A 13,379-nucleotide genomic window follows, 5' to 3' on the forward strand; every position below is an offset into this window, starting at 1 on the left:
AGTTTTATTCCCAACTATATTCAATCATTCATAACCCGATTTATTCCATTTTATTCCTAAAAACATGGTGAAGATTGAAATTATTTTCTGATTTATGAAATGAAAAAAGTTACAATTATGAATCTAATATATCACCAAAATCAAATAATGATAATAATAATAACAATAATTTATGTCCCGGAAATATCTGCAAATATAATGTGTCCACACCTAATTTGCATATCCAAACAAACATTTCAGAAAACTTGTAATGCAAAAAAATATTGTGTTAAATAAAAACAAAGTGGGAAAGTTTGATGGTGACTGGAAGGTCGACAGGTAAACACAACGCTGGACTGGAGCTCGTTATCCACCAATAAATCAATAAAATAAACAAAAACACTCTGCAGTTTTCATAGGAGTGTATGGGGCTGGGAGAGAGTCACAGTCCACTGAGTGTCTGAACAAACTGCAGATGTTTGAGATAAAAACAGCTCAGATAACAAGTTCTGACCTCGCCAACAGCCAATCAGAGAGCAGGATGACCAGCAGCAGGACAATGACCTGATCAATGCTCCACCAATCAATAACCGCTTTAACCATTCACTGTCACCCTGAAACCACAATGAAAGACACTTGTGGGCACTTTTTTAGACTTTTTTTTGGCCCCTTTACTTATTTTTTTGGGGGGTCTTTTTGTATCTTTTTTAGTCATTTACATATGCTTTTGGAAATGTTGTGTCTTTTTGGGAATTTTGTCTTTTTATAGTAATTTTAAGTTGATATATGGTCATTTTGTGTCTTTTAGTCATTTTAAGTTGATATTTGATCATTTTGTGTATTTTATTTGGTAACTGTGTGTCTTTTTTAGTCATTTTACATTGATATTTGGTCATTTTGTGTCTTTTTGTAATTTTTGCGTCTTTTTGGTCACTTTAGGTAATTTTTTTTGTGTCTTTTTTGGAAATTTTACAATTTTTTGGGTACATTTTGTGTCTTTTTTTTAAAGTTTTGTGTCTTTTTTTTAGTAATTTTACATTGATATTTGGTCATTTTACATATTTCTTTTTTACATTTGGGTCTTTTTTGGTGATGTTACGTCTTTATTTCTGGTAATTTTGTGCAATTCTGACACTTTTGGGTACTTTTTTAGTCATTTTACATTTTTTTTCCTTTTTTGGAAATTTTGTGTCTTTTTTGGGGTCATTTTGTATCTTTTTTAGTCATTTACATATGCTTCTGGAAATTTTGTCTTTTTTTAGTCATTTTAAGTAGATTTTTGGTCATTATGTGTCTCATTATGTTTAATCTTTTTAATATTGTGTATTTTATTTGGTAATTTTGTGTGTTTTTTTAGTCATTTTACATTGATATTTGGTCATTTTGTATTTTTGGTAATTTTACATATATTTTTTTTAAATGTTATGTCTAATTTTGTTGATTGACAGAGCTGATGGTAAGTGACTGGTCTGACTCGTCGTCAGCAGCCTCCCTGACCTGATCAGTCAACGCTGACTCAGGACACACAGGACAAACAGGACAAACAGGACATCGGACTTGGCAGCGTCTATAAAGACGGCAGCCTCTCGGTCCCCGTCACTCCGTCCGTCCCATCATGTCTCTGCGTGTCCCCGTCCTGCTGCTGGTCCTGGCCTGCCTGGCCCGGCTGGGCTCGGCTCAGCCCGTCGAAAGCCAGGCCGCCGAGCTGCAGAAGGTGAAGGACGCTCTGCAGGAGCTGCAGGCCGAGAGGCTCGGTGAGACTTTAAGATTTACTGTCTTTCTTAGTCATTCAAGTTGATATTTGGTAACTTTGTGCCTTTTTTGGTCATTTTAAGTTGATATTTGGTAACGTGTCTTTTTTGGTAATTTGTGTCTTTTTTAGTCATTTTACGTTGATATTTGGTCATTTTGTGTCTTTTTTAGTTATTTAAGTTGATATTTGGTAATGTTGCGTCTTTTTTGGTAATTTGTGTCTTTTTAGTCATTTAAGTTGATATTTGGTAATGTTGCGTCTTTTTTGGTAATTTTTGTCTTTTTTGTCATTTTACGTTGATATTTGGTCATTTTGTGTCTTTTTTAGTCATTTTACATTGATATTTGGTAATTTTGGGTCTTTTTTAGTCATTTAAAGTTAATATTTGGTAATTCTGTGTCTTTTTGGTAATTTTGTTTATTTTTTAATCATTTTATGTTGATATTTGGTCATCTTGGGTCTTTTTGGGTAATTTTGAGTCTTTTTTAGTAATTTTACGTTGATATTTGGTAATTTTGTGTCTTTTTTAATTGTTCTAAGTTGATATTTGGTCATTTTGTTTCTTTTTTTTCTAATTTTGTGTCTTTTTAGTCATTTTAAGTCAATATTTGGTAATTTTGTATCTTTTTGAGGGCATTAGAGGCAGCAGGACTAGATTCTGTGTCTGTGTTATTAATCTAAAGGTGTGAAGTGGAGATACTTGTAGCAGATTGAAGAGGACAGACTGCAGCTGAAATGTTCCCCTGCAGAAGTTCACTGATCGCCATTTGTTCTGCTGTATTTCTAACATGTTTTCCACTGTAACGGTTTGCAGCGCTGAGCGAGCGTCTGCAGGCGGCTGAGATGGAGCTGAAGAGAGTCCGAGGTGAGGAACGTCTAGAACAAGAGCAGATCGCTGCAGATCCTTTTAGGTTTGGTGGAATGTAATGCTGTCAAAAAAACGTTTTTTTGTTCAGAAACACCCAAAGTTGCTTTCGCTGCCTCGCTGGGATCAAACGGCCTCGTCAAGACCACAACCGGCAACCAGGACCTCATCTACAGGGACGTCATGACCAACGTGGGCGGGGCTTACGACGCCCAGACAGGTGAGTACAAACGCCAAGTTTACATCAAGATTTACCACTATAATAATCACCAAAACCACAAACTACGGCTGTATGCAGATGATACTGTCTTATACAGCATCAGATTCACAAGGCCCCTTAATATTCTACAAAACTTAGTTCAATCAAACAAAGATCGACTCAATACTAACCTACATACCTCAAACTAAAATCCATCATTCAGGCTTTAACTTGTAATGCTGCAGATCCTCGTCCACAAACTTTCACCACATTTCCAGACAGTGTTTAATGAAAACACTGTCATGTAAGTGTGTGTGAGTCAGACTTCATTGTTTGTTGGTTTTGAACAGCTGGAGGTGTCTCTGATCGTAGAATAGATCACTTCACCTGGCACTACTTTGTTTCTTGAAAATGCCACTAAAGTCAGAGCAGTAATATAAATAAGCGATGTACAAAAACAAAACGTCTTTTGCTGCTCTTTTATAACTTTTTTGGCCATTCTGTGTATTTTTTGGGTAATTTTTACATCTTTTTTCTCACTTGATGTCTTTTTGCAGTGCATTTCGTGCTTCTTGGGGCATTTAGTGACTTTTTGAGGGGGATTTTGTGTCTTTTATAGTCATTTTACACCATTTTTGGTCATTTTACATCTTTTTTTTGGTCATATTACATCTTTTTTGGTCATTTTGTGTTTTTTGGAGGGCATTTTGTGTCTTTTTTTGGTCACTTTGTATCTTTTTGAAAGTCCTGGTTTGTTTGACCCATCCACCTCCCCTCCCTCCCTAACCGTTTCCTGTTTCCCCTCCAGGTGTGTTCACGGCTCCTGTTCGTGGAGTCTACTACATCCGTTTCACCGCCAACGGCCCCACCGATTTCCCCAAGAGCGCCGTGCTCTACAAGAATGGCGCTGAGATCCAGCTGATCGCCCACGAGCAGCCGTCAGGCGCCGGCAGCGACACGGCGTCCAACGGCGCCGCCCTGCTGCTGGAGAAGGGAGACAAGCTGAAGATGGTGCTGTGGCTGAATACACAGATCTGGGACAACAGCAACCGACACAGCACCTTCAGCGGCTTCCTGCTGTTCCCCCTGTGAGTCACAGCAGGAGATGCCTGTTTCTGATTGGCCGGCAGCGGCCTTAAAGACACATGAACACACTGACAACCAACAAGACAACTACGCCTCTATGCAGACGATACTGTTACATACACATCAAAACCTCACTTTAATACTCTACAAACTTGTTTGTTTTCACCAACAAATTACTGCTTAACCCTCTGAACCAACTATTATCACCAGAGTTTCAACTTTCCGATGGTCCTTGGACGCATCATCAGTTACAAAAGTCTCCGTTATAGAAATACTAAAAATAAAGCGTTTGCACTAACGAGATCCTGTTAAAAACATTAAGAGCAGAGAGGAGAGGACAGGAGAGGCTGGTAACATGACAATACTTCAATAATTGGAGAAAACTAGTTTTGGTCATTTTATGTTGTTTTTTGGTAATTTTTGTATCTTTTTTATGTCATTTTAAGTTGATAGTTGGTCATTGTGTCTATTTTGGTATTTTTTTTATCTTCTTTTGGTAATCTTACATATATTTTTTTTAAATCGTGTGTCTTTTTTAGTCATTTTACGTTAATATTTGTTCATTTTGTCTTTATTTTAGTAATCTTACATATATTTTTTTTAAATTCTGTCTTTTTTTAGTCATTTTACGTTAATATTTGTGTGTGTTACAGGGTGGACGAGGCTCCGGCAGAGTTCGACGCTGAAGCCGAGCTGAAGAATCTTCAGGCTTCACTGAAGATTCTTCAGACAGAAAACCTGGGTGAGACTGGTCACACATCGTTTCAGCCGCTCATCTGTTGGTTATTTCACTAATCTAACGTGCAGTGTTAAGAGTTTCTGCACGTCAGTGACCGAGGTCTCATGTGACCCTCACTGGTGACTTCACATGATGATTTTTGCTGATGATGTTGTGTATTTCTGTGTTTGTAGGAGTGAAAGAGAGGCTGGAGAGCACAGAGAGGGAGCTGAAGGCCATGAGAGGTCGGTCAATCATTTAACCCTCTCAACCCTGCTGCTCTTCTCACATTCTCCTCTCTGGAATGTATAAAAACCTCTAAGTCCTGCAGCTCTGTGGAATCTGGAAGCTGAAATGATTTGATATGTTTTAATTATCTGAAAAAGTCTTTGTGGTTTGGTGTCTTTTGTCTCCAGACGAGCCGAAGGTGGCGTTCGCCGTGTCTCTGGGCGGAGACGGGCTGCAGAAGGTCACAGACAGAAGCAAACCCCTCATCTACAAGACGGTCATGACCAACATCGGACAGAGCTACAACTCTGATACAGGTCTCACACACACACACACACACACTTTATACTTCTCCTACACTACATTTAGAGGTAAATATTGTAATTTTTGTCCAGCTTTAGTTACTTTTCTGGTTGAGATGCAACATGAAAAACATTTTTATAAATGAATCCACCTAACAGAATATCAGGTAATTTTAACAGTAAAATAATAGATTAGGAACATTTAAAACAATCTGCATAACGAGTACTGTTACTTTTGATACTTTTGTATTTTTACTGCAGTAAAGTAATCTGATTACTTCTTCCACCGCTGGAGGAAAATGCAGTTTTTCATTCCATAGAATGTTTTTGGGGGCATTTCAGGTCTTTTTTTGGGTAATTTTACGTCGTCTTGGCCATATTACATTCTTTTTTTCTCACTTGATGTCTTTTTTCGGTGCATTTTGTGTTTCTTGGGGCATTTTGTGTCTTTTATAGTCATTTTACATAATTTTTGGTCATATTACATCTTTTTTGGTCTTTTGCGTCTTTTTGGTCATTTTTGTGTCTTTTTTGGGGCATTTTGTGTCTGTTTTAGTCATTTTACATATTTTGTTGGTCATTTTGTGTTTTTTGGGGCATTTTGTGTCCTTTTTTGGTCACTTTGTCGCTTTTATGGGGCATTAAGTGTCTTTTTTGGTCATTTAGGGGTCATTTTTGGGTCATTTAGTGTAGTTTTTGTGTCGTTTTTGTGTCATTTTTGTGTCATTTTTGTGTCATTTAGTGTCATTTTTGGGTGGTTTTGTGTCTTTTTTCAGTCTATTTTGTCCAGCTCCTGGTGAAAGCCCTGGTTTGTTTGACCCGCCCACCTCCCCTCCCTCCCTCCCATCCTAACTGCTTCCTGTTTCCCCTCCAGGTGTGTTCACGGCTCCTGTTCGTGGAGTCTACTACATCCGTTTCACCGCCAACGCCCCCACCGACTTCCCCATGAGCGCCGTGCTCTACAAGAACAGCGCTGAGATCCAGCTGATCGTCCACGAGCAGCCGTCGGGCGCCGGCAGCGACACGGCGTCCAACGGCGCCGCCCTGCTGCTGGAGAAGGGCGACAAGCTGCACATGAAGCTGTGGCTCAACACACAGATCTGGGACAACAGCAACCACCACAGCACCTTCAGCGGCTTCCTGCTGTTCCCCCTGCCCGCCGACACACCCTCCGACCTCTCCCCTCGGGTCTGAGCAAGACTAAACCCACAGCTTTTAAACGTGACCTCGACACGGAGCTACGAACTCTTTAATACGGTTTAACTTCTAATAAAAAAAATGAATTTAAACTCACAATCTCCATGTGTTTTTCTGGCTTCAACGTTTACATCTGAAACGTTTTATATCACTTCAATTCATCTGTGAAGTTATTATTATTTTTAATTGTAATAAAACAGAATTTATATATAAACACTTTTCTAAGTGTCAAGAATGTTGTAAAAAGACACAAAATAACAAAAAAGAGACAAAATAACCAAAAAGAGACAAAATTACCAAAAAAAGAGACAAAATTACCAAAAATATGCAAAGTGACAAAAAGAGACAAAATAACAAGAAAGAGACAAAATTACAGAAAAAGACACAAATTACCAAAAATATGCAAAGTAACAAAAAGAGACAAAATTACCAAAAAAGAGACAAATTACCCAAAAATATGCAAAGTGACAAAAAGAGTGACAAATTTACCAAAAAAAAAACACACAAAGTGACGAAAAAGAGACAAAATGACCCAAAAAGAGTCAAAATGACCAATGTCTGTATTTACAGTTGCTTTCTACGATAAACTGTAGATATTGGTCTTTTTTTTTTTTGAAAGAAAACAAACTTTTCAGAGGGTTAAACGGAATAAAAAAATATTATAAAGTGCATAAAAAAAAGGTATAAAAAGAGAATTAATTCACATAAATTCTCTCCAAATCTCAGAAATTCAGTATTTGGTATCTATGAACTCATGAGAAGGTGAATATCAAAGCTATGCACCAAATAAATGAATAAAAAATTTAAATTATTACTAAGCATTACATGTTAGTGATTTATTTCTAACCCTTATAACTGCAGACGTAATGTGAAACGGAAACTCTTCCAGCAGGATGTTGGTCAGAGGGATTTAATCTGGAGCAGGTTAAATAATAAGACTTTATGTAATTGTTACAAAACACTTTTTCACCACAAAAAGCTTTTTAATCCTAAAAACAAACAATAAAAACTCTGAGATAATAAATGCACAATCCCTCTAAAGCCAATTACACACACACACACACACACACACACACACACACACACACACCTAATGTTTGGGGTCAGTGGTAATGTCACTGAGCGTCCTGCAGGAGGCGACACACACCAAATATATTCTGTTTTAATGGATTTCTCCTCCTGAGTGAAAGGAAAGCCATCCATCCTCTGGATGCTCCAGGTCTCTAGTCTGAATGCTCCAGGTCTCTAGTCTGAATGCTCCAGGTCTCTAGTCTGAATGCTCCAGGTCTCTAGTCTGAATGCTCCAGGTCTCTAGTCTGGATGCTCCAGGTCTCTAGTCTGGATGCTCCAGGTCTCTAGTCTGAATGCTCCAGGTCTCTAGTCTGGATGCTCCAGGTCTCTAGTTGGAGGTCCCAGCAGCTCATTTTATACACTGAGCTCAAGTTTCACTCACTAACATCATCACACATGAAGAACTTTGGGCTCATTGATCCACAAGAGTCTCAGCTTTACACTCAGACCCCATTTATGCAGCTCACAGACTGTTTAAGGACCCCAGGATGCACAAAGACTCACACACAAGAGGACACAACAACACATTGTCTGCAGCAGAAACACTGACTGTTATCAGCATAAAGTGGGCATGTTATCTGCATGAAGAGGGCATGTTATCTGCATAGAGTGGGCATGTTATCAGCATAAAGTGGGCATGTAATCTGCAAAAAAATTGGCATGTTATTAGCATAAAGTGGGCATGTTATCCGCATAAAGTGGGCATGTTGTAAGCATAAAGTGGGCATGTTGTAAGCATAAAGTGGGCATGTTATAAGCATTAAGTGGGCATGTTGTAAGCATGAAGTGGGCATGTTGTAAGCATAAAGTGGGCATGTCATTTGCGTAAAGTGAGCATGTTATAAGCATAAAGTGGGCATGTTATCAGCATAAAGTGGGCATGTTTTCCGCATAAAGTGGGCATGTTTTCCGCATAAAGTGGGCATGTTTTCCGCATAAAGTGGGCATGTTTTCCGCATAAAGTGGGCATGTTGTAAGCATAAAGTGGGCATTGTATCTGCATGAAGTGGACATGTTCTCAGCATAAATTGAGTCTCAACTAACCAGTCAGACCCGATTTATGCAGCTCATAGACTGTTTAGAGACCAGGACTCACCAAGACTCACAGACTCACCTGCAGAACTTGAAGAGGATCTTCTCAAAGACCAGGACCGGACGGTGCAGCCCAGGATGGTGAGAGGCTGACCCGCAAACAGAGAGTACGCCACGCCGGTGAGGGACGCCCCGAACAGAGACTCTATGGTGCTCTACCAGAGAGAGAGAGAGAGAGAGAGACAGAGAGAGAGAGAGAGAGAGAGAGAGAGAGAGAGAGAGAGGGAGAGAGACAGAGAGAGAGAGAGAGAGACAGAGAGAGAGAGAGAGAGAGAGAGAGGGAGAGAGAGAGAGAGACAGAGAGAGAGACAGAGAGAGAGACAGAGAGAGAGGTTCAGTAACAAGCGAGCCGCTCTGGGTCCTGGTCTGGCCCTGGTCTAGGTCCTGGTCTAGGTCCTTCTCTGGGTCCTGGTCTGAGTCCTGGTCTGAGTACTGGTCTGAGTACTGGTCTGGGCCGTGGTCTGGGTCCTGGTCTGGGTCCTGGTCTGGGTCTTGGTCTAGGTCCTGGTCTAGGTCCTGGTCTAGGCCCTGGTCTGGGTCATGTCTGGGTCATGTCTGGGTCCTGGTCTTACTATGTTCCCCTTGGTGGCCTCCCCCAGCAGCCCTCCGAAGGTGATGACGGGGGACATGCAGGCGCAGTAGAGGAAGAGGACGGAGGCGAGGCACTGCAGGTTGAAGGCGTCTCTGACGTCGCTCCAGAGGAACGGAGCTTTCCTCGGATGTCCTGGACCAGACCGCCGAAGATCCTGACAGACAGGAGGAGAAAAGAAATAAAATTACCAAAAAAAGAGATAAAATTACCCAAAAAGAGACAAAATTACAAAAAAAAAAAGAGACAAAATTACCCAAAAAGAGACAAAATTACCAAAAAACAGACAAAATTACCAAAAAAACTGACGGACAGACAGGAGGAGAACCTTTTAGTGTTTACTGTATGATTATTGAGTGTGCTTGTAAGAGTCTACTATACACTATCCACCAGGCTTCTTCCTATTTATTAGGGATGCAACGAATAGCAAATTTTTCATTATTATTATTTCATTATTTCTTTACAAATATTGCATGAATAAAATACATTTTTAGACATGATTTACAAACAAAATAAATGTTTATTTAATATTCTGACATTAGAATATTGTTAAAATCATATCGCTAATATTATATATATATATTCTGCCTTGTTTTTCACTCATTCCACCGAATACCGAATGTGGCTTTTTTTGCAATATTCGGCAGAATATATTTGGTTACCGAATATTCGGTGCATTCCTACTATTTATTCTTCCGTTTCTTCCGGGGTTTTTTCCGGTCGACTACTCCTCCCAGAGTTTTGGTTTCACATACACTAAAAAGGTATCAAATGGACCGGCTCGGCCATGACAAGTGTGCTGTGACTTTTCTAACGGTTTCACCAAAATTATTAATAAATAATAATTAAATTATTCGGCAAAAACACGCCAAAAAATCCCCCCAATGTTACCCTATGGACAGTATAGAGTGGATGCAGAGGGAGAGAAAAATTTGGAAACTGCGCTCCAGATACCACTCTATATTACTATATTTTTAAATTTTATTCAAATCTATTATTATTCTTATTATTATTTTCCTTTTGTTATATGAATATAAAATCCCAGATCACCTGTAAATCATTTTAATGTTCTACTCTGTTATAATTAACAGTTTTTGGGTCTGATAACTTTTCTAATAAATCAGAACTGGATCAAACAGGCTGTTTCTGTTTCTGTGACGGACTGACCTTCCCGTCCTCTGCAGCTCCGGGCCGTGATGCTCCGCCTCCTTGATGTACTCACAGCCGTGGGCGGAGCCATTGGGGGCGGACGCCATCTTCCTTTTCTCCTGCAGAGAAAAAAAAGAGACATGACATCAGCGTGTTGGTGTCTGGTGGCGTGTTGGTGTCTGGCAGTGTGTTCGTGTTGGTGTCTGGCGGCGTGTTGGTGTCTGGCGGCTTGTTCGTGTCTGGCGGCTTGTTGGTGTTGGTGTCTGGCGGCGTGTTGGTGTCTGGTGGCATGTTGGTGTTGGTGTCTGGCGGCTTGTTGGTGTTGGTGTCTGACAGAGTGTTGGTGTCTGGCTGCGTGTTGGTGTATGGCGGCGTGTTGGTGTCTGGCGGCTTGTTGGTGTCTGGCGGCTTGTTGGTGTTGGTGTCTGGCGGCGTGTTGGTGTCTGGTGGCGTGTTGGTGTCTGGCGGCTTGTTGGTGTCTGGCGGCTTGTTGGTGTTGGTGTCTGGCGGCTTGTTGGTGTTGGTGTCTGACAGAGTGTTGGTGTCTGGCGGCGTGTTGGTGTATGGCGGCGTGTTGGTGTCTGGCGGCGTGTTGGTGTTGGTGTCTGGCGGCGTGTTGGTGGCATGTTGTTGTCTGGCGGCTTGTTGGTGTTGGTGTCTGACGGAGTGTTGGTGTCTGGCTGCGTGTTGGTGTATGGCGGCGTGTTGGTGTCTGGCGGCTTGTTCGTGTCTGGCGGCTTGTTGGTGGCATGTTGTTGTCTGGCTGCGTGTTGGTGTCTGGCTGCGTGTTGGTGTCTGGCGGCGTGTTGGTGTCTGGCGGCGTGTTGGTGTCTGGCGGCGTGTTGGTGTCTGGCTGCGTGTTGGTGTCTGGCTGCGTGTTGGTGTTGTGTTTGTGTCTGGCTCACCTGAGATGGGACGCTCTTTGGCGGTTCGATGCGGATGCTGGGGTCCCACTCGCCCGGCGGCAGCACCGTCACCTGGTCCAGGAACTCGTCGATCCCTGACAGCAGGTCATTCCGGTCCTTCGCTTTGTAGGCGACGTCGTGGAAAATCTGTCAGAGAGACGAGAAGCTGAGCAGCTGTCGGGTTTAAAACTTGTGACGCTGTTGAACGTTCGCTCTCACCTCGTCTGTCATCAGCGTGGCGATGGAGCGTCCGATCTCGTGGTACTGGGGACCTTTTCCAAACGGGCCGAGCAGCAGGAAGAGGAACCTGGACAGACAAGAAGACGGTCAAACAGACCCAGAGCCTCACAAACCTTCAGCTCAGTTTAAAAGATAAATTAGACTTTGGTGGTGTTGTATGAGGTACTTATTATTATTATTATTATCACTTAAGTTCTAAATTTTATCATTTTATCATTATTTATTACAATACTATATTATAATTTTATTATTTCAAATATGTATTAATTGATAATTATTATGAAATGTATTATAAATTGTTTATTTATTATTACATTTTATTATTATTTATTTACTATTATAATGTTAATTGTTTTTTAAAGTTAATATTTCGTGTTACAATACCATTATTATTTCAATTATGTATTGATAATTAATTATTATTAAATCATTATGAATTAATTTTATTTATTACTATATTTTAGTATTATTATTGTATTTATTGTTATTATTAATAATATTATTATTATTATTTAAAATTATGTTAATTGTCTTTTATAAATTATTTTGTTATTATCCATGACAATATTGTTTTATTATTATTTGAATTATGTATAATTTAATAATTAATTGATAAATGAATTATAAAATAAATTATTTTTTATTATTATGCAGCTTATCACTGAGTCATGTTGTTTGTTGTTCTCTCTGTGTGTGTGTGTGTGTGTCACCTTGTGGGGACCGGGACCTCAGTGAGTCCGGTCAGCAGCATTGCGGGGGCGAGACGCACGAAGGCGATGATGGGTCGCTCCAGGAAGTCGACCTCGCCGACCAGGACGTTGGACGCCTCGGCACCAGGAGGGATCTTCTTCATGAAGTTCATGTCCACCTACACACACACACACACACACACACACACACACAGGGTCAAACAGTGTGGGGACCGTAGTGCTGGGTTCAGCCTGCGGGGGGCGCCAGCTGCTGCAGTGGATCAGGTGAGTCTGAGGTTTCAGGTAACAGCAGCAGGTTCAGTTCCATCAGAACAAACTCTCTGATTTATTCACAAACCTGCTGATTTGGTTTGTATGAAGGAATAAAATAAGCAGAAATAAATAACAATAAATCAATACATTTAAAAAAATGCAAAAAATAAATGTCATATAGAATTTTAAGATAATTTACACACAATCTGTGTGTCTGTAATTATACATATAATTATTTTAATAAAATACATTTGTATAAAAAGTTATAAGTTATAAATAGTACTGTATATTATTTACAGGAATTTCCTGTAAATTCTCACTTAAAAGTTCTACCTCATTCACTGTAAACGTTTCACTATTAAAAAACTTTTTCTAATTTAAAATATTCACATTTTAAAATGTAATCTCCAATATTAATAATAACAAAATCCAGTAATAATTCACTTCACATTAACCGACATCACGACATCTTGATGCAACACTCAGATCTGGACACCAAACACAGAAATGCCACGACTGATGACATCACAGCTGATGACATCACAGCGAGCAACAACAACACGTTCACCGCCACAACACAGGCCTGTGATTGGCCGAGGGCGGAGACTTACGGCGGGCTTCCTGCCGGCCGCCGGCAGCAGACACACACAGTCACAGTCCTGCTGGAAACAGTTTATTTTATAGTTTTTCAGTTTCTAACAGACTGAAGCTGCTTCAAAGTGTTTAATAAAATAAATTAACCCCCCAAAAACCTATTAATTAATTAATAATAGTAGTAGTAATCGGTGTGTATCTGGAGGAGTGTGCACGCTTACGCGCGCATGTGTGTGTGTGCGTGTATCTGTAACTGTAATCACATCAAGGATCAAAGGCAATCAGAGCAGAGCAATCAACAGAATTAACTGCCACTGTAGAATGTTCCGGAACAGTGACAGCAGCCAGAGGTGGACAGACTGGAATTTCTGGCCTCGAACAGAAAGCCTTTTTGGCAAAACCATTCATATTCTGTAGAGAAAAGCAATAGCACACCGATCCCGATCAAAC

At 40.3% G+C, this 13,379-nt stretch overlaps 2 protein-coding genes across 2 annotated transcripts in view; one reads left to right on the top strand and one right to left on the bottom strand.

Annotated features, from left to right (window-relative positions):
• LOC131975860 (sodium bicarbonate cotransporter 3-like) overlaps positions 1-13,379 on the bottom strand; it is a 47,798-nt gene that overhangs the window by 17,537 nt on the left and 16,882 nt on the right. Inside the window, 8 exon segments of the mRNA XM_059338657.1 lie at positions 8,513-8,555; positions 8,558-8,645; positions 9,063-9,208; positions 9,211-9,236; positions 10,247-10,347; positions 11,134-11,280; positions 11,353-11,440; positions 12,084-12,241. Coding sequence (XP_059194640.1) covers positions 8,513-8,555; positions 8,558-8,645; positions 9,063-9,208; positions 9,211-9,236; positions 10,247-10,347; positions 11,134-11,280; positions 11,353-11,440; positions 12,084-12,241 — 797 coding nt within the window.
• On the top strand, positions 1,530-6,419 carry LOC131975861 (uncharacterized). Its single transcript, XM_059338659.1, has 8 exons — positions 1,530-1,733; positions 2,547-2,597; positions 2,689-2,817; positions 3,605-3,884; positions 4,536-4,624; positions 4,795-4,845; positions 5,017-5,145; positions 6,005-6,419. The coding sequence occupies exons 1-8, from the start codon at positions 1,595-1,597 to the stop codon at positions 6,322-6,324; spliced, it is 1,188 nt and encodes a 395-aa protein (XP_059194642.1). The 5' UTR covers positions 1,530-1,594; the 3' UTR covers positions 6,325-6,419.

The sequence above is a fragment of the Centropristis striata genome, chromosome 8 (genome assembly GCF_030273125.1).
Source record: "Centropristis striata isolate RG_2023a ecotype Rhode Island chromosome 8, C.striata_1.0, whole genome shotgun sequence".
Lineage (NCBI taxonomy): Eukaryota > Metazoa > Chordata > Actinopteri > Perciformes > Serranidae > Centropristis > Centropristis striata.

What these genes read in the sequence shown, in the direction of transcription:
- LOC131975861 (XM_059338659.1), top strand. Translation starts at nt 1,595, where the DNA reads ATGTCTCTGCGTGTCCCCGTCCTGCTGCTGGTCCTGGCCTGCCTGGCC. An exon ending in GGCTTACGACGCCCAGACAG is followed by an intron (nt 2,818 to 3,604) that starts GTGAGTACAAAC and finishes TTTCCCCTCCAG; the next exon opens with GTGTGTTCACGGCTCCTGTT. An exon ending in GAGCTACAACTCTGATACAG is followed by an intron (nt 5,146 to 6,004) that starts GTCTCACACACA and finishes TTTCCCCTCCAG; the next exon opens with GTGTGTTCACGGCTCCTGTT.